Below are 22,119 nucleotides of genomic sequence, written 5' to 3' on the forward strand. Positions count from 1 at the left end.
GCTGGGCTCCCGCGGGCGCGCCGCTCAGGCCTTCGTCCCTGCAGGCACGCGGTGAGTTGGAAAGAGCGGGGACCCCCATTCCTAGGGCTGCGGGGGACTGGGAGGAGACCAGGGCTACCCCACCCGGGATCACCTACCCCGCCTGGGGCCAGGGTCCCCTACTAAGCATGCGAGGGAGGCCAGATTCGAACCTGGCTCCGTGTCCACAGCCAGGCTTCAAATGACAGCTCCCCCATCCCCTACCTCCTCCCCAGCTTCTTCCCCCTAAACCTTCTCTGCAGCCCCCTGCCATGCCAGGTCTTCTAGAATTTGCCTGCGGCTGCTTGGGAGGTGAAGGGGGCCTGGGGGACTTAGCCCCCCAACTTAAGTCACAGGTGTTCCTTACTGATAAGTGGGCCTAAACCCCCTCCTGAGTGACTCTCCTACCCCCACCCCAAGGACAGAGATCAGCTGCTGGAGAGAAGCATTGAAGGGGTGGGAGTTGAAGGGCTCTGAGATTTGAGCCCCATTAAAAGGTCTTGCAAACAGCACCTCTATGCCAGGCTCCAACCTTGGCGAAAAGGGAGGCAGGGTTTGCCACAACTGTGCAACCTTGGATAGCACCCCCAATCCCCCTTTCCTATAGGCAAGGGGTCCGTGGGCTCCAAGCCGACCTCCTTGCACTGAGGTCACCTGGGACTCTGACTGGGGACATGAAAGCACAGGCAGATGAGGAGATAGGGGCTCTTAACATTAAGACAAGCCCACGGTGGGGTTTGGGGGTGGTTTAGCACCAGCCACGCCCCAGTGGCTCACACCTACAATTCTAGCTCCTCAGGAAGCTGATGCCAGAGGATCACAGTTCAAAGCCAGCCCAGATAGACAAATCCAGAGAGACTCTTATCTCCAATTAACCAGTAAAATGCCAGAAGTGGTGTGGTTCAGAGGGTAGAGCGCCATCCTTAAGCAAAACAAAAATAGCCAAGCGAAAGTGTAAGGCTAAGTTCAAGCCCCAGTGTACACACACACACACACACACACAGACGCTTAGCCTCCAAGCCCCAAACTCTCTGATTGGGGCTTCAGTCAGCCTGGGTCTCTTGGCAGGTAGAAGGGGAGTTTCCCAAGGGCTTGTTTGCTGAGATCCCCTGTGCCATTTGGCCTCCCTGCTGACTCCCTGCCTCTGTCTCCCTGCAGAGGGAGGCCGGGGAGCCATGGGAGACTGGAGCCTCCTGGAGAAGCTGCTGGACCAGGTCCAGGAGCACTCCACAGTGGTGGGCAAGATCTGGCTGACCGTGCTCTTCATCTTCCGGATCCTCATCCTGGGCCTGGCCGGTGAGTCAGTTTGGGGTGACGAGCGGTCGGATTTCGAGTGCAACACGCTCCAGCCGGGCTGCACCAACGTGTGCTACGACCAGGCTTTCCCCATCTCCCACATCCGCTACTGGGTGCTACAGTTCCTCTTCGTCAGTACACCCACCCTGATCTACCTGGGCCACGTCCTCTACCTCTCTCGGCTAGAGGAGAAACTGAGACAGAAGGAGGGGGAGCTGCGGGCTCTGCCATCCAAAGACCCGCACGTGGATCGGGCCCTGGCATCTATAGAGCGGCAGATAGCTAAGATCTCGGTCAGGGAAGATGGACGCCTACGGATCCGCGGGGCGCTGATGGGCAGCTACCTAGTCAGCGTGGTGTGCAAGAGCTTGTTTGAGGCCGGCTTTCTCTATGGACAGTGGCGCCTCTATGGCTGGACCATGCAGCCGGTGTATGTGTGCCACCGTGTGCCCTGCCCCCACTCCGTGGACTGCTACGTGTCTCGTCCCACGGAGAAAACCATCTTCATCATCTTCATGTTGGTGATGGGACTCATCTCCCTGGTACTCAACCTGCTGGAGCTGGTCCACCTGCTGCGCCACTACATCCGGCGGGGGCTGAAGCTCTGGCACAGCAAGGAGGAGCCCGCAGCACAGGACCCCTCCTCACAACCCTATCCCGATCAGGTCTTCTTCTACCTCCCCATGGGCGAGGGACCCTCCTCCCCACCATGCCCTGCCTACAATGGGCTCTCATCCACAGAGCAAAACTGGGCCAACTTGACCACAGAGGAGAGGCTGGCCTCTTCCAAGGCCCCACTCTTCCTCGACCCACCCCCCCAGTGCATCGGGAAGCCCCCCAGTGGTCCCAGCAGCATCATTTCTAAGATGCAGTATGTATAGTGGCCTGGGGGCTTATGTCACTCAAGAGAGGGCTGCTGAGAAGTCTGGTGACCTTAGCTGACCCTTCCTGGGGGGCTCTTGAGGGGTGGCTGGACTGTTGATGATTGGCTGGCCACTGCCTCATCATGGGTTCTGGAATCCTGGGGCCTTCTTGGTTGACCAGAGGGCACTTTCGGCTTCCTCTCCAGAAAGTGCTTTTGTCCAGCGCCAGCGCCAGTTCTTGGCCAAGGGTGTTAATCGATCAGTGGCCTATTCCTCCTGATCTGGAGGAACCCAGAGCCGAATTATCCCACCCCCATGGAAGAATCTCCTCTACTGACTCTCCTCACGTCTTCTCCCCACGGGAAAAGGCTGGTGCAGGCTGCTGGGTCGGCCTGGCTGGAGCGGGTGGGACAGGCAGTGGGAACTGTCCCAGGACAGGTGCCTTGTTTCTATCATTGCTCCCTTCCTTGTTCTGCTGTTTATACTTCTAAAATAAACAGGACTTGACCTCAGGCCAGGTGTGTGTATGCTGTCACATGCTTTGTTCCAGGGGAGGGATGCTCTTTTTTGACCAGGCCTCCCCTTGTGTTCAGTCCTGCTCAATCTGTCTTTGGTCTCTGCAGCCTGAGCCCTGAACATTCCACCTTTTGAAACAGCCCAGGCCCTGGTTTCTTTCCGTGCCCACTGCAGTGTCCTTTCCCATCCTGCCCCACGCCCGCCTGGTACCCCACCATGCTACCCATGTATGGTGCTTCCTGACCAGACACTGTGCTCTCCAGGTGTGTCTGCGGCCGCCACAGGCTAACTCTAATGCATCTACCCATCTTGCCTCATCCTGGACCCCTTGGAATTTTGGAAGGGAGGCTTAGGGCTGGGTCCTTCCTACCATGGCCCTTTCTAGTCTGCCCAGCAGAAGAAGCAGCTTGAGGGTGTGCAAACCTCATGGTAGACCTGGAGAAAGTAAAATCGTGGCACATAAGAAAGTGTAAAATAGAGTTGGCACCAGAGGGTCCTGAAAGAAATGCTGCCTCCAACATTTTCCAGTCATGAGGCCTGGAGTCCATCCGCGGTCTTGAGTCATGATTTTCTCATCTCCAACACACGGCATCTCCTACCTCAGAGAAACCGTGTGACTGACTATATCTGGCTTATAATCATCAGGCAGGAACATCCAGCCCACTCTTTCCTGCGAGGCCTAGAACATAGGTCATTCCTCCTCCAGGAGTCCCTCCATGATTTCTCCAGCCCATGACTATCCCCTCTTAGGATCTGGGCCACTGCTCAATACCTCAATTTCGGTGGGTCTCTACGCATGGCCAAGGAGATGCTTTTATTCCCCAGAAGCCCAGCCCAGTATTGGTTCTGAGTATGAAGTAAAGAACTGGGTTAGACTGAGCAGAAGGGGAAAGGGGGTACCCTAGGAGGCTGAGATGCCCCAGGCAGGGTGAAGGCCAGAGGCTATGGTCTTTGGGCCAGATCTACCTGAGGGCCCTGAGAACCTGTGTTGGCTATCACCTATGTCCTCGCTCAGAAAGAAGGTTTAAGTATAAGAGGTGAGCATCCCAACCTTCAAAGCTCACCTACTTTGAACTTGGTTTGGGGGCTTGGGTCAGGCCAGACTCATGAAGTGGGCTTTTGGCAGGAGTGGGGCTGGGATCTAGACTGGGGCAAGTGGCTGGGGGCTTACAGGTGAGGCGCACAGAGTGGCCTAGGACATGATGGGTTAGGGGAAGGGCAGTGTCTATTACCAGATCTGCTATAAGGAAAAGCCGAGCTCAGCCTGGTGCTAGTGGCTCATGCCTGTAATCCTAGCTACTCTGGAGGCTGAGATCTGAGAATCATGGTTCAAAGCTAGCCCAGGCAGGAAAGTCCATAAGACTCTTATCTCCATTTAACCACCAGAAAACTGGAAAGGGTGTTGTGGCTCAAAGTGGTAGAGCACTAGCCCTGAGCAGAAAAGCTCAGGGACAGTGCCCAGGCCCTGAGTACAAGCTCCATGTCTGACAAAAAAAAAAGTACCAAATTCAGCAGGACTGGGATAATACATATGTTTTCTCTTATAGTTCTTAGCTACAAGTCTAAGACCAGGTATCTGAAAAGTTGGTTCCAGCTGGGTGCTGGTTACTCCTACCTATAATCCTAGCTAGTCAGGAGGCTGAGATCTGGGAATCACAGTTCAAAGGTAGCTCAGGCAAGACAGTTTATGAGACTCTTATCTCCAAGTAAACATCAAAAAGCCAGAAGTGGAGCTGTGGATCAAGTGGTAGAGTGCTAGCCTTGAGCATAAAAACTCAGGAACAGTGTCCAGGCCCACACACCAAAACAGTTGGCTCCTCTGTGGGCTATGAGACAACATTTCTTCCCCTGGTTTTTGCTGGTCTTTTGCTTTATGTGGCTTCTAGAGGCCTCACCTCCCCCTATTTCTATCTCCCTCTATACAACATTCTGCATATATGTGTGTCCTTTTCTATGTTCAAATTTCCCCTTTTTATAAGGACACCAGTTATTTTGGATTAGGACCAATGACTTCAGTTTAACTTGACTCCTTTTGGAAAGACCCTATTCCCAAATAAGATTATTGTCCCAGGGGCTGGGGGTTTATGGCTTCAATGTATCTTTGAGGACACAATGCAATACAGCTCTTACCAGCCCCCACCCTGGTCCCTTCGCCTGCAAGCCCTGGTCAGGGAGGCTGAAGAGAATGTGGACTGCATGTGATAGGCTATTCCTCCATGGTGTGGTCGTGGTAGAACATGACAGGTGCCCTCCTTCCTGTCACCCCTCTCTCCTCCCACCAGCCCATCCTTGACCATCACCTTAAACCTCAGTGAGTAATAGGTAGCTCTCAACCACAGAAAGAGCATGGTCTGGAGTTGGGAGGCATGTCGGTTTGGTCCCCACTCAGAGCCCTTTCTATTCACTAGGCCTCAGTTTCCCCATTGTGAAATCACAGAGCTAGGTGAGAAATGGGACAGTTAGGTATGAGGAGCATGCACGGGAGAACGTGTCACTGACCACTGGTCTGAAGCTCATGAGTGATATGCTGGTGTTCATGAATCAGAACAGGTGTAAAGTGAGTGCTATAAAAAGATGACTGTAATCCTAGCTACTCAGGTGGCTGAGATCTGAGGATCATGGTTCAAACCCTGCCAGCTGTGTGACCTCCCAAAAACCACTGCAGCCATAGGCAGGTAGCCACTGGGTCTGCATGCCTACCCACCCTTCTCACCCAGCTCAGAGCTCTCTGACCTGGGGACAGCTGGTCTACCTTCCTCCCAACACATGCCTCCTCCCCTGCAGGCCAGATGTGCTATTGCAGGCCATCAGAATCCAGACAATCACCCCTGGCCCCTAAACTTAAGTCTACTAATGCAACTGAGAATGACATCAACTTTTCTACTCTCTTCTCTTTTTCACATATGGATTTTTTTCTTTAAGATTTTAAAAGTGATCTATGACCATTATTTTAGACAAGGAAACTCCCTCCAGAAAGGGCTCACATCTCTTCAATATTCAGAAGTCACCCCCCTCCCCATCTCTGCCTATGCTTATTTAAATAAAATCTGAGGAAGTAGAGATCTGATTGAAATGGTACAGTGCCTTGAACATAAAAGCCAAGTGAGAGCAGTAAGGCTGTGAGTTCAAGTCCCAGTAATGGCATAAATTAATTATAAATGAAAGTATGTCTACAATTTTGTGCTCTGGGTTTTTTTTTTCTTCTCTCATTTTACATTACCTCACACACCCTTTCCTCCACATTGCTAAGTAACTTTGAAAACAACACTTTGGGGCTTAATCACAAGGCTTTACTGTTAGCAACTCAGACATGACCACAATACTGGATTTCTGTAATGTTTGAAACCAGTGGTCTTCTACAACAAACTGCTGTGATGTGGAAAGATGTTTTGCAAAGTATTATTTCCTTAAAAGAAAGAGATTCCAAGAAGTGAAATTATTGGATCAAAAAAGGTATGCAATTTTTAGTTGAAAGAAATTTAGGGGCTTTTTAAAATTCCTGCTTGTGAAACTGATTCATTGCTGATGATCCAGAAACACATAAAAGCATAAGGAAATTACAAGAAGGAAAGACACCTCCTAGTACCGTGGAGGGGGAGGGGGAGCTGTGAACACAGGAGAGGAGCACTGACCCAGCCCCATCCTCCACCCAGGCAGGGGCGAGAGTCCTCCCCGCCCGGTGAAAAGAGGAAAGCTTACTCCCTAAAAGAGGATGGCAATATGGCCTAGTGGAAGTCATATACATGAAGCCCTAGTTTCTATTCCCCAGCACCACATATATAGAAAATGGCCAGAGGTGGCGCTGTGGCTCAAGTGGCAGAGTGCTAGCCTTGATCAAGAAAGAAGCCAGGGACAGTGCTCAGGCCCTGAGTCCAAGCCCCTGGACTGGCAAAAAAAAAAAAAAAAAAGAGAGAGGATGAAACAGAGAGTCTTGGGATGGGGAAATAAAATGTACATGAGTCTAAGTGCTCCATAAAGAAAAATCAGACCTTGTCTGTATATGCTGGGAATTGAACAGTGCATTCCACACAAGCTCTCTATCAAGCTATAGCACCAGACCTAGTGAGCCTTTGTAAAATACCAACACACAATTGAAGATCATGGACATTTAAGAAAACACTTTCTATGAAAGAGACTAAGATAAGTAAAATAAAACTTTACAGAGGAAAGAGAGATTTTGCATGGAGAATAAAACTTTGAAAAAAATCACTTTGTTCAGAGAGACAAAAGAAAGTATTGCAACCACAACATAAGAAGACAAGGCTCCAAGAAAAAAAGCAAACATGTAGCTGACTGAAAATCCATGTAGTGACTGAAATCACTTACCCAAAGCCAGGAACAAGACAGTGTGTCCAGTTTTCCCATTCTAATTCAATATGGTTCTAGAATGACTTGACAGAGCAATAAGGCAAGGGAATAAAATAAAAGAGATTCAAATGGGGAAGGAAGAAGTGAAATAATCCCTATTTGTGGATGCTATGATCTTCTACTTTAACAGACCCTATAGACTCCACTGGAAGACCCCGAGAGGTGATGGATACCTTCAGAAAAATAGCAGGATATAAATCAACCCTCTAAAATCAGTAGCTTTTCTGTATCCCAACAATAAACAGGCCAAAAAAGAAATCTGGAGAGCAATTCCATTCGTAATAGCCTCAAAACCAGTAAAATATTTGTGCATTCATTTAACCAAGGAAGTGAAAGACCTCTACAATGAAAACTATAAAATCTTGATGAAAGAAATTAAAGAAGACATAAAAAAGGAAAAGACTCCCCTCTCCCAAATCAATATTGTAAAAACAGCCATGCTGTCAAAAGCAACCCACAGATTCAATACAATACTTGTTAAAGTCTCCATGTTACTTTTCACATAAATAGAAACCTCAATCCAAACATTCATATGGAAGCAGAAGAGATCCCTAACAGCAAAGGCAATTCTGAGTAAAAAGAATAACTCTAGAGGTATCACAATACCAAACTTCAAATTATACTACAGAGCCATAGTAGCAAAAACAGCTTGGTATTGGCACAAAAACAGCCCCCAAAACCAATGGAACAGTGTAGAAGCCCTAGGAGGAAAAAAAACATACCCAGCTACAGTCATTTAAGTTTTGATACAGGAGGCAGAAACATACACGGGAGAAGACATAGCTGCTCAACAAATGGTGATGAGAAAACGGGTTATCCACTAGCAGGAGACTGAAAATAGACCCCTACCTGTCACTCTGTGCAAAAATCAACTCCAAATGGATCATAAAGCTCAAAGTATCACCTGAAGCGGAAACTTTAAAACCACTACAAGAAAACCAAGGGAAAACCCTGGAAGTCATAGGCAAAGGTATTTTTCTAAATAGGACTCCAATTGTGCAGAGGATAGGAATAAGAACTGGCAAATGGAACCACATCAAATAAAAGGTTTTCTGTCACAGCAAAACAAACAATTGGCAGAACCAAGAGACAACAACACATGGAATGGGAGAAAATCTTTGTCAACCATTCAGCAGAAAAAAGGATTCAGATCCAGAACACACAGAGCTCAACAAATCAAACAGCAAGAGGACAAATAGTCCAATTCATAAACGGGCAAATGAATTTGAATGGACCTTTCTCAAAAGAAGAAATATAATGGCTGATACATGAAGAAATGTCCATTGCCCTTAGCTATACAAAAAAATAAAAATCTCCCTGGTAGTCTAGTGGTTAGGATTCGGCACTCTCACTGCCGCAGCCTGGCTTCATTTCCTGGTCAGGGAACAAAACAAAAAGAAAAGAAAAATGACACTAAGATTCTATCTTACCCCAGTCAGAATGGTAGCATTGAGAAAACAACAACAACGAACACTGGTGAAGATGCAGAGAAAAAGAAACCCTCCCCTTACACGGCTGATGAGAATATACACCAGTGCGACTATGGAAAGCAATATGAAGGTTCCTCCAAAGACTAAAAATAGATCTTTCCTGCCATATCACTACTGGGTATATATCAAAAGGAAAGTAAATAAATATAGCAGAAAGACATCTCCATGCCTACATTTATTGCAGCACTATTCACAATAGCGGAATGGTAGAATCCCCAAGGTACCAACAACAAATGGATGGATAAAGATGCGGAACTTATACACTATAGAATATTATACAATCATAAAGAAAAAAATGAGGCTTTGTCATTTGCAGGAAAATGGGTGAAACTGGAGGATATCATACTAAGACAAGCTAAGATCAATATCATAAGATTTCACTCATAAATAAACTTTAATGGATATATACATGTGGATATATGCCTGTATGTGTAAATATCTATACCTATACATATAAGTATGTAAATGTATGCAAAAACATAGAACATGAGGCTAAGAGATTACTTAGGAGAGGGGGAAGAGAAAGGGAAAAGGAAAGATAAAATATCAATAATTTTGAGGTACATTGCAACATATATGAAAACAGTTGGCCAGTAGGGGTATGTGAGAAAGAGAAACAGACACTCCTGGGGGAGGTAGGTACTAGCAGAAGGGGTTTGGCTAACAAGGAGAGTGAATGAGGATCAATATGGTTGAAGTAGACTGCTTGTATATAGGAAAATGGAACAATGCAACCTGTTGGGATTGTTTGGGGAGGGGATAAGGGATACTATAGAAGGATGAGACTGATTAGAATATAATACACACATAGACAAAGACACACACACACACACACACACACACACACACACGGAAGGGGGAAAGAAATGCCACAATGAACCCTTCCCTGTGTAACTATTTTTTTTCTTGTGCTGGTACTGGGGCATGAACTCCAGGTCCAGGTACTTTTTTGTTCAAGGCTTGCACTACCACTTGAGCCACAGCTCCACTTCTGACTTTTTGCTGGTTAATTGGAGATAAGAATCTCACAGGAGCTGGGAATGTGGCTTAGTGGTAGAGTGCTTGCCTAGCATACATGAAGCCCTGGGTCCGATTCCTCAGTACCAAATAAACAGAAAAGTCTGGAAGTGGCACTGGGGCCCAAGTGGTAGAGTGCTAGTCTTAAGCAGAAAGAAGCTCAGGGACAGTCCCCAGGCCCTGAGCTCAAGCCCCAGGAATGGGGGGCGGGGGGAGAGGAGAAGCAGGAGGAGGAGGAAGGGGAGGAGGAGTTCACAGACTTTCCTTCTTGGGCTGGCTTGGAATTGCAATTCTCAGATTTCAGCCTCCTAAGTACCTACGATTATATGTGTAAACCACCAAACCAAGTTATTAGAAAAAAAAGACTCAATCACATAATTAAAATGTTGGAAGAGAGTTGAGCCACTCTCTGACACTAGAACAAAAGAATATAGAGAAATGGAAATTATAATTATAGGGCTAATGTTGAAAGTCCAAGTACTAGGAATTTAAGAAAAGGGGAACAGAAGAATTAAAAGCATAAGGAATTAAAATAACACTGAGTATCCAGCCCAATGGATTAAAATAGGTCCATGTTGTGTAAAGTTTCTGAATACTAGAGACAAAGAAGTGTTGGGTTGGAGGGGGGCTCACTTGGTAGAGCACTAGATAATGAGCAAAAGCATTGGGTACTAAGTTCAAGTCTTGGTTCTGGACAAAAAAAAATGTTCTTCCACATCTCCAGAGAGAAAAATTCTACACATAATCTTCAAAATCAGAAAAGCATTGAACCTTGAAAAAAAAAAAGCACAGGAAGCTACAAGACAATGAAATTATGCCCTCAAAGTTCAAGAAATGTGTTTTTTATACTCAAGCCTGTGATTGCCTTAATACCAGTAAGTGTTAACAAATGTACCCATACAGCCATCTGGGCTCACTGTCTTATTTACACATTATTCTTCAAAAACAAATTTCACTCACTTTTGCAGCTATTTGTCTAGCCACAGTTTCTTCATTGTGAGTTTATCTTAGTAATTTAAATGTCTATACTTAAAAACAAATGGCTATTGGAATTGGGTGCTCAGGCTGCCTTATCTCATCACACCATAAACCTTGACTTTGTTTGCACTTCAACTGAAAGTCCTAAATGAGATTGTTCCTTGGCTACTTATGGAGATGTTTTGTAATCAGGACTGTGCTAGTTTATTAATATAATTGGAAAGCTTCCTAACTAGGAGCCTGGAGCCTTCTATCAATTAGCTGCCATGAAGCTAAAGCATGTGTTTATGGAATTGGGGGATTCAGTCAATAAAAATGATAAATCTGACATTTGGACCAATTAAGTGTCATTTCACACCCACTTTAACTCATTCCTCTAACTAAAAAGAAACAGCCTCTTAATCTGGACTCTGTTGTACAGAGCATTAGCCAGCCTCAAGAAACTGGATTTATCTTTCATCTGATTAATCTAAGGAGCTTAAAGCAGCTAAATGGCTTCCCTAGTTAAATCAGATAATGATGATTTCTGAGTCATGTGGCTGACACTGTAGGGAAGGTTTGGGAGATACAGATAGACAGACAGGCACACAACCACGTAGACAGATAGAAAGAAATAGATATTTGTGCCAGTCCTGGGGCTTGAACTCACAGCAGGGTTCTGTCCCTGAGCTATTTTGCATAAAGCTTTTTTTGTATGTGGTTAATTGGAGATAAGATTGTCACAGACTTTCTTGAAGTCTGGCTTCATACTGTGATCCTCAGATCTCAGCTTCCTAAGTAGAATTACAGGTATGAGCACCTGGCTAAAGGCAGAGAGGGATATAGATATAGAGATAGAGATGTATCAATATATAGATCAGGATCTTGCTATGAAGCTCAGGCTGACCTTGAACTAATGATCCTCTTACCTCTGTCTCAGAGTGCTGGGGTTATAGGTTTACACTACCAAGCCTAGCTAGGTCTTTGTTAAGTCTGACATGTTATTTTAAAGGCCTATCCCTTGCTCCACTTCATCCCACAGGATGGGTGAGTGCAGAACAAAAGATCAACAGAGAGCCTGAGGTTGTGGAGACTGCCTTATCTTCAGGCTGTTTGCTGAACTCAAAAGACTTCAATCAGTCCAGCTTGGCCCTGACCCTCAGGAATCTCTAAAATCAGAAACAGGAACTCTCAAGGAGGAGGAGGGAGTATGAATCCCAGAAGGGAGAGGAAGGCTGGCCTACAGGAAGCCAAACCCAGCATAGAGCCCAAAGGGCTTCCCAAGTGGGGCTGCCCAGGCCTTAAGTTAGGATCAAGTGCCAGGTTTTAACCACAGGAAAACACTCTCCTCAGTGGTCAGGCCCTGCCAAGAGCAGAGCCTAATAATAAGCCGGAAGCCCTGAGGGCTTTCCAGGAGGCTCACAGAGGATAGAGAAGATGACAACAGGTGTTTCAGAGACAGACAGATCCAGAATTGAGAGGACAAGGAGACAGGCCAACACCAAGGACTCTGCCAATCCAGTCATGACATCAGTAGGGCTTTTTACATTATTTCCAAGTGAAACAATGTTGAGCATACAATTGTACACTTCAAAAAACAATCACTTGATGGGGGCCAGGGGCTCATGCCTATAATCCTAGCTGCTCAGAAGGCTGAGATCTGAGGATCAAGGTGCAAAGCTAGCCAGAGCAGGAAAATCCTTGAGATTCTTATCTCCAATTAACCACCCAAACGGCTATATTTGGAGCATTAGCCTTGAGCAAAACAGCTCAGAGACAGCACCCAGACCTTGAGTTCAAGCCACAGGACTAGTATACATACACACACAAAAAAAGTCGTTTTCACATATTTGAAATACACCAACACAGGAAATAGCAGGTGCGAAAACAAGGTAGAAACTAAGCTAGAAGAGGAGGTATGGCTCAAGAGGTAGCTCACCAGCCTTGAGTAAAAAGGCCAAGCAAGCCCGGTGCTGGTGGCTCATGCCTGCATTCCTAGCTTTTCAGGAGGCTGAGATATAAGGATCATGGTTCAAAGCTAGCCTGAGCAGGAAAGTTTGTGAGACTCTTATCTCCAATTAATCACCAAAAAAGCTGGAAGTGGAGCTGTGGCTCAAGTGGTAGAGCTCTATCTTTGAGCAAGAAAGCTCAGGGACAGCACCCAGGCCCTGAGTTCAAGTCCCAAGACACCCCCCCCCCCACACACACACAGCCAAGCAAGCCAAGTGAGAGTGTGATGCCCTGAGGTGCAGCCCCAGTTACCAAGACACACAAATACAAAAAAAGATATTCAAAGAAAGAAATTACAGACTGAACCTTTCATGATCATGGATACATAATTGTTTTGATGGTATCTAGAAAAGCCAGGATAATATTCCTGGAATATAAGTGTTACAGGATTTAAGGGAGGAGATTCCACATCCCTCCAAGAGTCCACCACTCAGAGACAGTCTCAAGCAAAAAGATGGATTGATTGGGAAATAAAAAAGTGAACTGACCAGCCAGGGATGCAGCACAGACTGAAACTATGACAGTGAAAAGAGGGCTGACTGGCCAGGGACACAGTGCAGACTCAGGAGCTAACACTGTGACAGTGAAAAGCGGGCTGACGGCCAGGGACACAGTGCAGACTTGGGCGCTGACACTGTGACCACTAACAGTCCTCTAGCTGGGTTTATAAAGGTAAAAGTGTAGCACAGATGTAGGGGGTTGGCGCAGAGGGTACAGCAAGCAACAAACAAGTTAAGCAAGCCATTTACAGAAGCAGAATTTGGGGGTCAGGTTGACCTAATCTACTCCCCCCAACATTTCCTACCATGTTTCCCTAGTCAAGATGGAGTCAGCTGTACTCCCTACAACATAAGGTTTGTGAAACATTAGAATATCAAAACCATGTAACTAGCCTGGCACCAGTGGCTCATATCTAGAACCTGGCTACCCAGGAGGCAGAGATATATGTATGTCTACCATTTTCTTGACTAAAGAAGATTCAATATTTTAAGACTGAGATTCTGCTGAAGTTAATTTGAAGGCTAAAAATGATCTAAGGAAAAGTCTCAGCAAGGTTTTTGGACAGAAATTGACCTAGAAAAAGAACAATTTGGAACACATCTGTTATGTGCTTTCAAGGTTTGCTATAAATTGACTCAAAAGTGTGCAATAGCAACAGAGTCATTCACATACAGAAAAGACTAAAACCCAGAAACAGACCCACACATATTCAGTCAATTGATTTTTTTGAATCTTTTTTTTTCTGTTTTAGTCAATTGATTTTTTTCCCTGGTAGCCAGTATTGGGACTTGAACTCAGAGATTCTTGCTCTTGCTTGGCTTTTTTGCTCATAAAGGGCACTCTACCACTTGAGTATCACCTCCATTCTTGCTTTTTGCTGGTTAATTGGAGATAAAAGTCTCTTGGGGGGCTGGGGATATAGCCTAGTGGCAAGAGTGCCTGCCTCGGATACACGAGGCCCTAGGTTTGATTCCCCAGCACCACATATACAGAAAACGGCCAGAAGCGGCGCTGTGGTTCAAGTGGCAGAGTGCTAGCCTTGAGCGGGAAGAAGCCAGGGACAGTGCTCAGGCCCTGAGTCCAAGGCCCAGGACTGGCCAAAAAAAAAAAAAAAAAAAAAAAAAAAAAAGTCTCTTGGATTTGTCTGCTTGGGCTAGCTTCAAATTGAATTTCTCAGATCTGAGCCTCTTGAGTAGCTAGGATTACAGCTATGACCCATCAGAACCCATCAGAACCTGATTTTTTATTTATTTATTTTTTTTGCCAGTCCTGGGCCTTGGATTCAGGGCCTGAGCTTGGCTTCTTTTTGCTCAAGGCTAGCACTCTGCCACTTGAACCACAGCGCCACTTCTGGCCGTTTTCTATATATGTGGTGCTGGGGAATCGAACTCAGGGCTTCATGTATATGAGGCAAGCACTCTTGCCACTAGGCCATATTCCCAGCCCCAAGTCCATTGATTTTTTGACAAATTTTCCAAAGTGAATAAATGGGGGGAAAGAGTACTCTCTTTTTTTTAATCCAATGACTCTAGAACAATTAAACATGGAGGGAAAAAAGTGAGCTTCAGAGCTTACTTTATGTGACACACAAAAATTAACGCAAAGACAGATGAAAAGTTTAAAACAGAAGAGCTAATAATATATACCTTCTAGGAATAAAAAGAAGAGAAATTTTTGAATTAGGGTGACCTTGGGTTCTTATAACACAAAAGCATAAATTATTTTTTAAAAGTAACAAATGGGCCTCCCCAGAAGTCATAATTGGTGCCAAATATGGTGGTCGATGCCCATAAGTCAAACACAAGAACACAAAGTCAAGAAGAGCTTGAGGGGCTGGGAATATGGCCTAGTGGCAAGAGTGCTTGCCTCCTACACATGAAGCTCTTGGTTCGATTCACCAGCAACACATATATGGAAAACGGCCAAAAGGGGTGCTGTGGCTCAGGTGGCAGAGTGCTAGCCTTGAGTGGGAAGAAGCCAGGGACGGTGCTCAAGCCCTGAGTCTAAGGCCCAGGACTGGCCAAGAAAAAAAAAAAGAAGATCTTGAGTTCCAGGACAGCCTGTGTTGCATAGTAAATTCAGGCCAGCCTTGGCTATACAATAAGACCCTGCTTCAAAAAAAAAGAAAAACTTGTATATAATCTATAACATCTATAACATCTATAATAACATCTACTATAATAGCATCTACTCAGGAGGCTGAGATCTGAGGATCTTGGTTTGGAGCCAGTCCAGGTAGACAAATAAGAAAAACTCTTATACTCCCATTAGCCAGCAAAAAGCCAGAAATGAAGGTTTGCACAAGTGATAGAGTGCCAGCCTTGAACAAAATAGCTAAGCAAGACTTTGAGGCCCTGAGTTCAAAGCCCCAGTATCAGTGCAAGTAAACAAAAACCTATAAAATCCAAAACTCTATACTAGATGCACACCTAACTTGAACAACAATTCTATGAAACCCATAATCTACAGATGAGGAAAGTAAGGCTCTGAGAGGTTAAGCAACCTTCTGGGAGTCACCAGCCATCAGGTAGCTATGCTAGAAAATGAATTCATTCACATGTTCAGTATTGTGCTGGTCTAGCCAACAAACTGTTCCTGTCATCTGCTCCATGCCAGGCCATATGGTGGTCCTGAAGACACAAAGACATGCGGGACAGAGCCTACAGAGTGCTCACAGGGGACCCGTGACTCCTGAGCTATGGGAGCTGTGCAGCTCCGTCACTCTCTAGTCCCCTCCCTCACTTTGTGGCCCCCTAGAACCAGCAACAGCCCAGGGACCACTTCTGGAACCACTGTTTTCCTTGGCACTGAGGTGGGAGGCAGAGTGCCCAGCAAGATGGAAAACACGAAGAGGGAATGGGGAACATGAGTGGACCCCAGTCCTGGCCCTCCCCCTGCAACCTGTCTGTCCAAGGTGAAAACAGAGAACAGACAGACTACCCCTCCACCCACCCAACAGCACATCCAAGCTATTGTTCCCTTGTTGTGTCAGGGAGCCCGGCTGGGGCCTGAGGACAGGCTGGGGCTTCCTCCCCAACTGGCTGTGCTTGGACAGCTGGAGGAAACAGGCAGCCAGTGAGCCAGCTCTCCTCTCCAACCACAACAAGCGGCCTGGGGGCCAGCCTGATGCCAGAAAGGCCACCCCACTCCACCCGCCACTGGCAAAACATGTTTTCTTGTTTTCTGAGGGTGAGGGGAAAGCTTGAACTCATCCTGAGCAAACACAGGCGCTGATAAGCATGGTCAGTACAGGCTACCAGGCTGCCAGCCGGAGCTGCAGTCAGGGTAGGCAGGGCCAGGCTGACCCAGGAGGTCCCTCTAGTCAGACTCTTGACTCAGAGTCAGGGTGGAGAAATAGAAAAGCTCCTTCCTGGCCACTCTAGAGACCAAGCACCCAACGCAAGTCTTCCTTCTCTGAAAAGAGCAAACCGCAGGGGCTATTGCGTATAATTGCACACTTGGAAAGCACAGCAGGCTCTCCTGGGTGCTGGTTCCCAGCCAGTGTGTGCCCCCTCTCCTTAGCAGCACCACCACCTTCTGTAATCCCAGATGACGTGACAATTAAGGATTGTTACTCATGACCTGTTTCAGGTTAGGAAAACTGAGGTTCAGCAAGGCTAAGCAAGGTCACAGCCATATGTGTCTGGTTTGATATAAGTCCACAACTGCAACTAAGTGTGGTTACACACACCTGTAATCCCAGCCAAGAGGGAGGTAGGGGCAGAAGGATCACCAGTTCAAGACCAGCCTGGGCCAAGTTAGGGAGACCCTATCTCAAAACCAAAATCAAAATAAACCCATACAGCCAAGTGCTCACTGGTAGCTTATATGTGCAATCCTAGCTACTCAGGAGGCTGAGATCTGAGGATCTCAGTTGGAAGCCAGCCCAGGCAGGAAAGGTCATGATAATCTTTTCTCCAGTTAATCACCAAAAAAAGTCAGAAGTAGCTGTGGCTCAAGCAATAGAGCACTACCCTTGAGCAAAAGAAGCTCAGGCACAGGGTTCAGGCCCTGAGTTCAAACTCCATGATGGACAGACACCCCCCCCCCACACACACACACAAAACATGAAGGTGGAGGTGTGGCTCAAGTGAGCTAACCCTGAGCAAAAAAGTCAGGTAAGAGCATGAGGCCCAGAGGGTAAGCCCCAATACAAGAACAAAAAGTTTAAAATCAATAAATCAACAAATACAATCCTCAGCTTCCTGCCCAACAAGTACATGTTGCTTTATCATGCCCTGACCAGTCCCTCATATTTACAGTGTTTAGTTCACACTGCTCTTACCATGCTACTGTATTGGCTTCCTAGAGCACATGCAGGAGCCATTATCTACTAGATATCTCCCCTCTCCTCTCTTCCTTCTCCCCTCTCCCTGTCCTTCTCTTTTCCCTATTCCCTATTTCCTCCCCCCTTCTCTATTTTCCCCTCTCCCTTCTCCTCTGTCTCTGTCTCTCCCTCCCTTCCCCCCACCTCTCTCTCTCCCACCACTCAACAGGAAGGTCACAAAAGATCAGTTAAGTTAGTATCCCAAATGGGAGGTAACAATTTGAGTGCCCACAAATTCAGGATGCACTCTGGAGAGGCACCTCCTCCAGCCCCCTAAAGAAGAAAGGACACTGGAATATTTATCCAAGCCTGCTCCTGGCACTTTAACCCTCTAAGCTTCCACACTGCCCTGGGACTGGACTGCGCATGCTCCTGCAGCCAGAGGAAATCCATACAGACAGCAGAGGTGTGAGTCCACAGCAGACAGAAGTGCAAGTACACAGCATGCAGAGTGGTTGGAGCCAAGGAGCTATGGGAGGGTGCTGACATCCCCTGCTACAGCTGGTGAAACAGAGGGCATCGTCCCATTGTGCAGATATAACCAGGGTTCCTTCCTCCTCAGGTCTAAGGAAGAAGACCTCTTTCCAAGAGCCAAATTTCCCCTTCCCTCCAACCCTCATAGGCTCTGGACACCACTACCACCACCACCCACACACACACCCCACATCCAGAGATTATAATCAATCCCCATGCACCTTCCAGCAGGTCTCCATGGAGCTCTTGTGAAAATCAGGGCCCTGTTGGTCTAGGAGCTCACCAGGATGCAGGAGTGCACAGGTAGAGACCACAGAGGCATTTCACACACAGAGGAAAGAGTTAACAGCCAAGACACCTGTCCAACTTTGACACACAGCTTTCTTTCAATTCCAAGTCTTTGGAAAACAGAGAGTGAGGATCCTATCACTGGAATTTACAACAGAGACCAGGCAGGCATGCCCTAGTCTCTGTTGCTTCAAGATTTGCAAGTATACAGCAATGTCCTGTAGTGGAGTTAGGAGTGGTCTATCCAGATGTGGGCAATAAGGAAGTGTGCTGTTTTGTGTCTTTGTGTGTGTGTGTGTGTGTGTGTGTGTGTGTGTGTGTGTGTGTGTGTGTGTGTGCCAATACTAGAGCTTGAACGCAGGGCCTTACACTCTCAGTTGGCTTTTACTCAAGACTGGAACTCTACTACTTGAGCCACACCTCTGCTTCCAGCTTTCTGCTGGTTAATTAGAGATAAGAGTCTTACAGACTTTTCTGGCCAGGCTGTCTTTGAACCTCAGTCCTCAGATCTCAGTCCCCTGAGTAGCTAGGCTCTGCCCTCCCAGTCTATAACTGGGGCAGATGTTATGAGCCAGGCAGCTCTATTCCCACCAAAGCAGGATGCTACTTCACAAAGTCCATCTTCCACACATGGATCTGCCTAGAAACCATACTCTAAGCTGGCATCAGCACTGACTCTTGGCACCTAAGATTCTGGAGACCCAAGGACCTTAGCCCAGGGCTTATTTGAGAAGTGTTCAATGTGAGTTCTCTGGGTTCCTGTTCTCTCAACAATAGCCCAAGCCTACAGCTCTGACTTTACCATCCTCAGCTCTATGTTTGCTCAGTCCTTCCTTATTCAACTACACACTGCTTTCTTCCCTCAAAGCCCTGGCCTGAGACTCCAACCCAAAAGGGCCTGTCCTTCTGCCAATCTATCTCTGAGAGCACACCATATGAGCAAAAAGCACAACCCCTGCAGCACTCAGGAAGGTGATCTCTCACCTGTGTGTGGCCATCCATCAACCTTGAACCCACTGTGAAATTCAGTACTACGAGATCTGGTCTTTAGCACCTAGGGCTTATCTGAAATTACATCATGGCTCCTTTTTCTAGGTTGAGGGTCTGTCCTCCTCCACTGGAAAGGGAAGGAAGCCTAGTCCATTTTATTCCCTGCCACATCCTCAGTGCCCAGGGCAGGGCCTGGAACACACTTGGCATTCAGCAGCTGTCAGCTAGATAAAAGAAGTAAGGGGGTTTTCCTCAGCCCACAGTTTGGTCTCAGAGGCTCAGATCCCCCTGGGTCAGCCTCAACACCCAAAGGCTCTCGGTCTCTCAGCCTTGGCTTCCTCTGAAGCACAGCTGCCTGTCATCTCACAGAGAACCTTGGACTTTTCTGCCACTCCATGCCATGTCCACCAATCCCTGATGTGACCTGCTGTGACCTGCTGTGACCTCCTCTCCCCAAGCTCTCCCCAGTCCCTGACAGAGCTTTCTCAATCTGTCAAACCGATCTGCAGCCCTACAGATAGAAACATCAGAGCTGGAAGACCAGAGCCATGACCCTGAAATCACAACCCAACCACCCACGTGACTCTAGACTAGTTACTTAACCTCTCAGGGTCAGTGGTTTTTCATCAACAGAATGGCAAATGGAACAGTAGACACCTCAGGGGCTCCTGATTAAATAGGTAAAGAAAGCATGTGTAGTGAATATGCCATAGCATTTATCCCTGTTCATTCTAAAAATGCTTTTACAATAGTCCAGAGGAAAAATTGCAGTTAACTCAGCTTCCCAAAGCTTCCAAGGATCCCTAGAAAAATGTACTTAGGGCTGGGACTATGGCCTAGTGGTAGAGTGATCGCCTCATATACATGAAGCCCTGGGTTTGATTCCTCAGCACCACATATACAGAAAAGTCCAGAAGTGGCACTGTGGCTCAAATGATAGAGTGCTATCCCTGAGCAAAAAGAAGCCAGGACAGTAGGGTTGTAGAGAACTCAGATTGAGAAACACTTGTCTAACCCCCACTCATCATGCATTAGGGCTGACTCCAATTCTTCCTATTCCCAAACATAAGCCTTTGGGGCTGGGGATATGGCCTAGTGGCAAGAGTGCTTGCCTCGTATGCATGAAGCCTTGGGTTCAATTCCCCAGCACCACATATACAGAAAGCGGCCAGAAGTGGCGCTGTGGCTCAAGTGGCAGAGTGCTAGCCTTGAGCAAAAAGAAGCCAGGGACAGTGCTCAGGCCCTGAGTCCAAGCCCCAGGACTGGCAAAAAGCAAAACAAAACAAAACAAAAAACAAACATAAGCCTTTGTTGTAGATTCTGCAATGTTTCTCATGAGTTGGAGTCACTCTCTCTCATTTGCTGGATCTGAGCTAGCTGTAGCCTTCTCTGCCCAACAAAATATAGTAGAGGGGCTGGGAATATGGCTTAGCGGTAGAATGCTTGCCTAGCATGCATGAAGCCCTGGGTTTGATTCCTCAGCACCACATACACAGAAAAGGCCAGAAGTGGTGCTATGGCTCAAGAGGTAGAGTGTTAGCCTTGAGCAAAAAGGAAGTCAGGGACAGTGCTCAGGCCCTGAGTTCAAGCCCCAGGACTAGCGAAAAAATAATAATAAATAATAATAATATAAATGCTTGAGACAAGGCTCCAGGGGGTTGCATGTTTGTGTCTCTTCCCATGCACCTCCAACCGAGCCAAGATAACAAACTGGGGCAGCCTGGGGGAGGGGGAAAAGATTAATAAGTGGAGCACAGCCTGGCCACACCATCCCATGGGCTGAGGCACTCAGGGGCAGCCAACAACCCACCGGTCCCAAACCTGTGAATGAGCTGATTTGTGGTTAGCAGAGATGCTTACACAAACTCAAGTTCACTTAGTAAACATCAAGTGCTATGAAAGCCATAGATTCTCACTGCAGTGTATACCATGGAGCTTTTGTGGCTTTTACATAGCAAGGCCTGACTGCTAACACTTCCCAGTGGTCTACTGGACCCATGACGGTTCCTCTACCAGTGACTACCCAGCTTCTCTTTATCCCATCTCCTCCAACAGAAATCTGAAACCTTTTAAAAATGTGTCCACATTTTAAAATTTCTGTGTGTGTACTTGAACCCTAGGAACAAACTTCTGGATCTACCTCAAAGTATTCCAAAGTTCCTCCCAGGTTCATTTTTATGTTCATCTAAAAGTGCACTTCAAAGCACTTCAAAGTCAGAAAATCCAAAATGAAGCTGGATGCCAGGGGTTCATGCCTCAGGAGGCTGAGATCTGAAGATCTTGATTCTCAGCCATCCCTGGCAGGAAAGTCCATGAGATTCATACTTCCAATTAACCACCAAAATAGTGGAAGTGTAGCTGTGATTCAAGCAGTAAAGAGAGAGAAGGGGGGCCCCAGAGGCAGCAGATAGCCACTGGGTTCAAGCCCCAGGACCAACACAAAATAAAAAGCTTTCTTTTTTCTTTCTCTCTACACAGGACACGAACCTCCCCTCTCTATAGCCTCACTCCCCCTCATCTGCTGTGTAAAAACTGCTGCCAGATGGTGACAATTGAGTTTCCTCAGGTTGGACATGACTCCCCACGCTGGCTCCATATCGCTGGCCTGCATGCCTCCAACAGTTAGCTCCCTGCCAACAGCCATGCCTCTCTATTCTTCCCTCCATACCAGCCATGGTGCCCTGTCCACCCATTTCCTTCCAACCTGGCATCTCCTCTCTTCCAGGAACTGTGCTAAGAAAAAGAAATCATAATCTACTCATAAGGAATTCAGTAAACAGAAGGGCTAGGCATTCCAGCACAGGGAACAGAGCGGTGATAGTAGGAAGTGGGTGTTTTATGTACCATTTACTTTACCTTATACAATACTTGAAGTCCTTGCAAGAGACTATTGAGTTTTTTTTTTAATCTTTTTTTTTTAATTTTTGGCCAGTCCTGGGGCTTGGACTCAGGGCCTGAGCACTGTCACTGGCTTCTTTTTGCTCAAGGCTAGCACTCTGCCACT

The 22,119-nt window shown here is 46.8% G+C and overlaps 1 protein-coding gene across 1 annotated transcript; it reads left to right on the plus strand.

Annotated features, from left to right (window-relative positions):
- Gja4 (gap junction protein alpha 4) lies at positions 1–3,626 on the plus strand. Its single transcript, XM_048350834.1, has 2 exons — positions 1–51; positions 1,177–3,626. Exon 2 carries the CDS (start codon positions 1,194–1,196, stop codon positions 2,193–2,195), a length of 1,002 nt encoding a protein of 333 aa, XP_048206791.1. The 5' UTR covers positions 1–51; positions 1,177–1,193; the 3' UTR covers positions 2,196–3,626.
- Positions 3,627–22,119: the final 18,493 nt, after the last annotated feature.

This window comes from Perognathus longimembris, chromosome 7 (genome assembly GCF_023159225.1).
Source record: "Perognathus longimembris pacificus isolate PPM17 chromosome 7, ASM2315922v1, whole genome shotgun sequence".
Taxonomy (NCBI): Eukaryota; Metazoa; Chordata; class Mammalia; order Rodentia; family Heteromyidae; genus Perognathus; species Perognathus longimembris.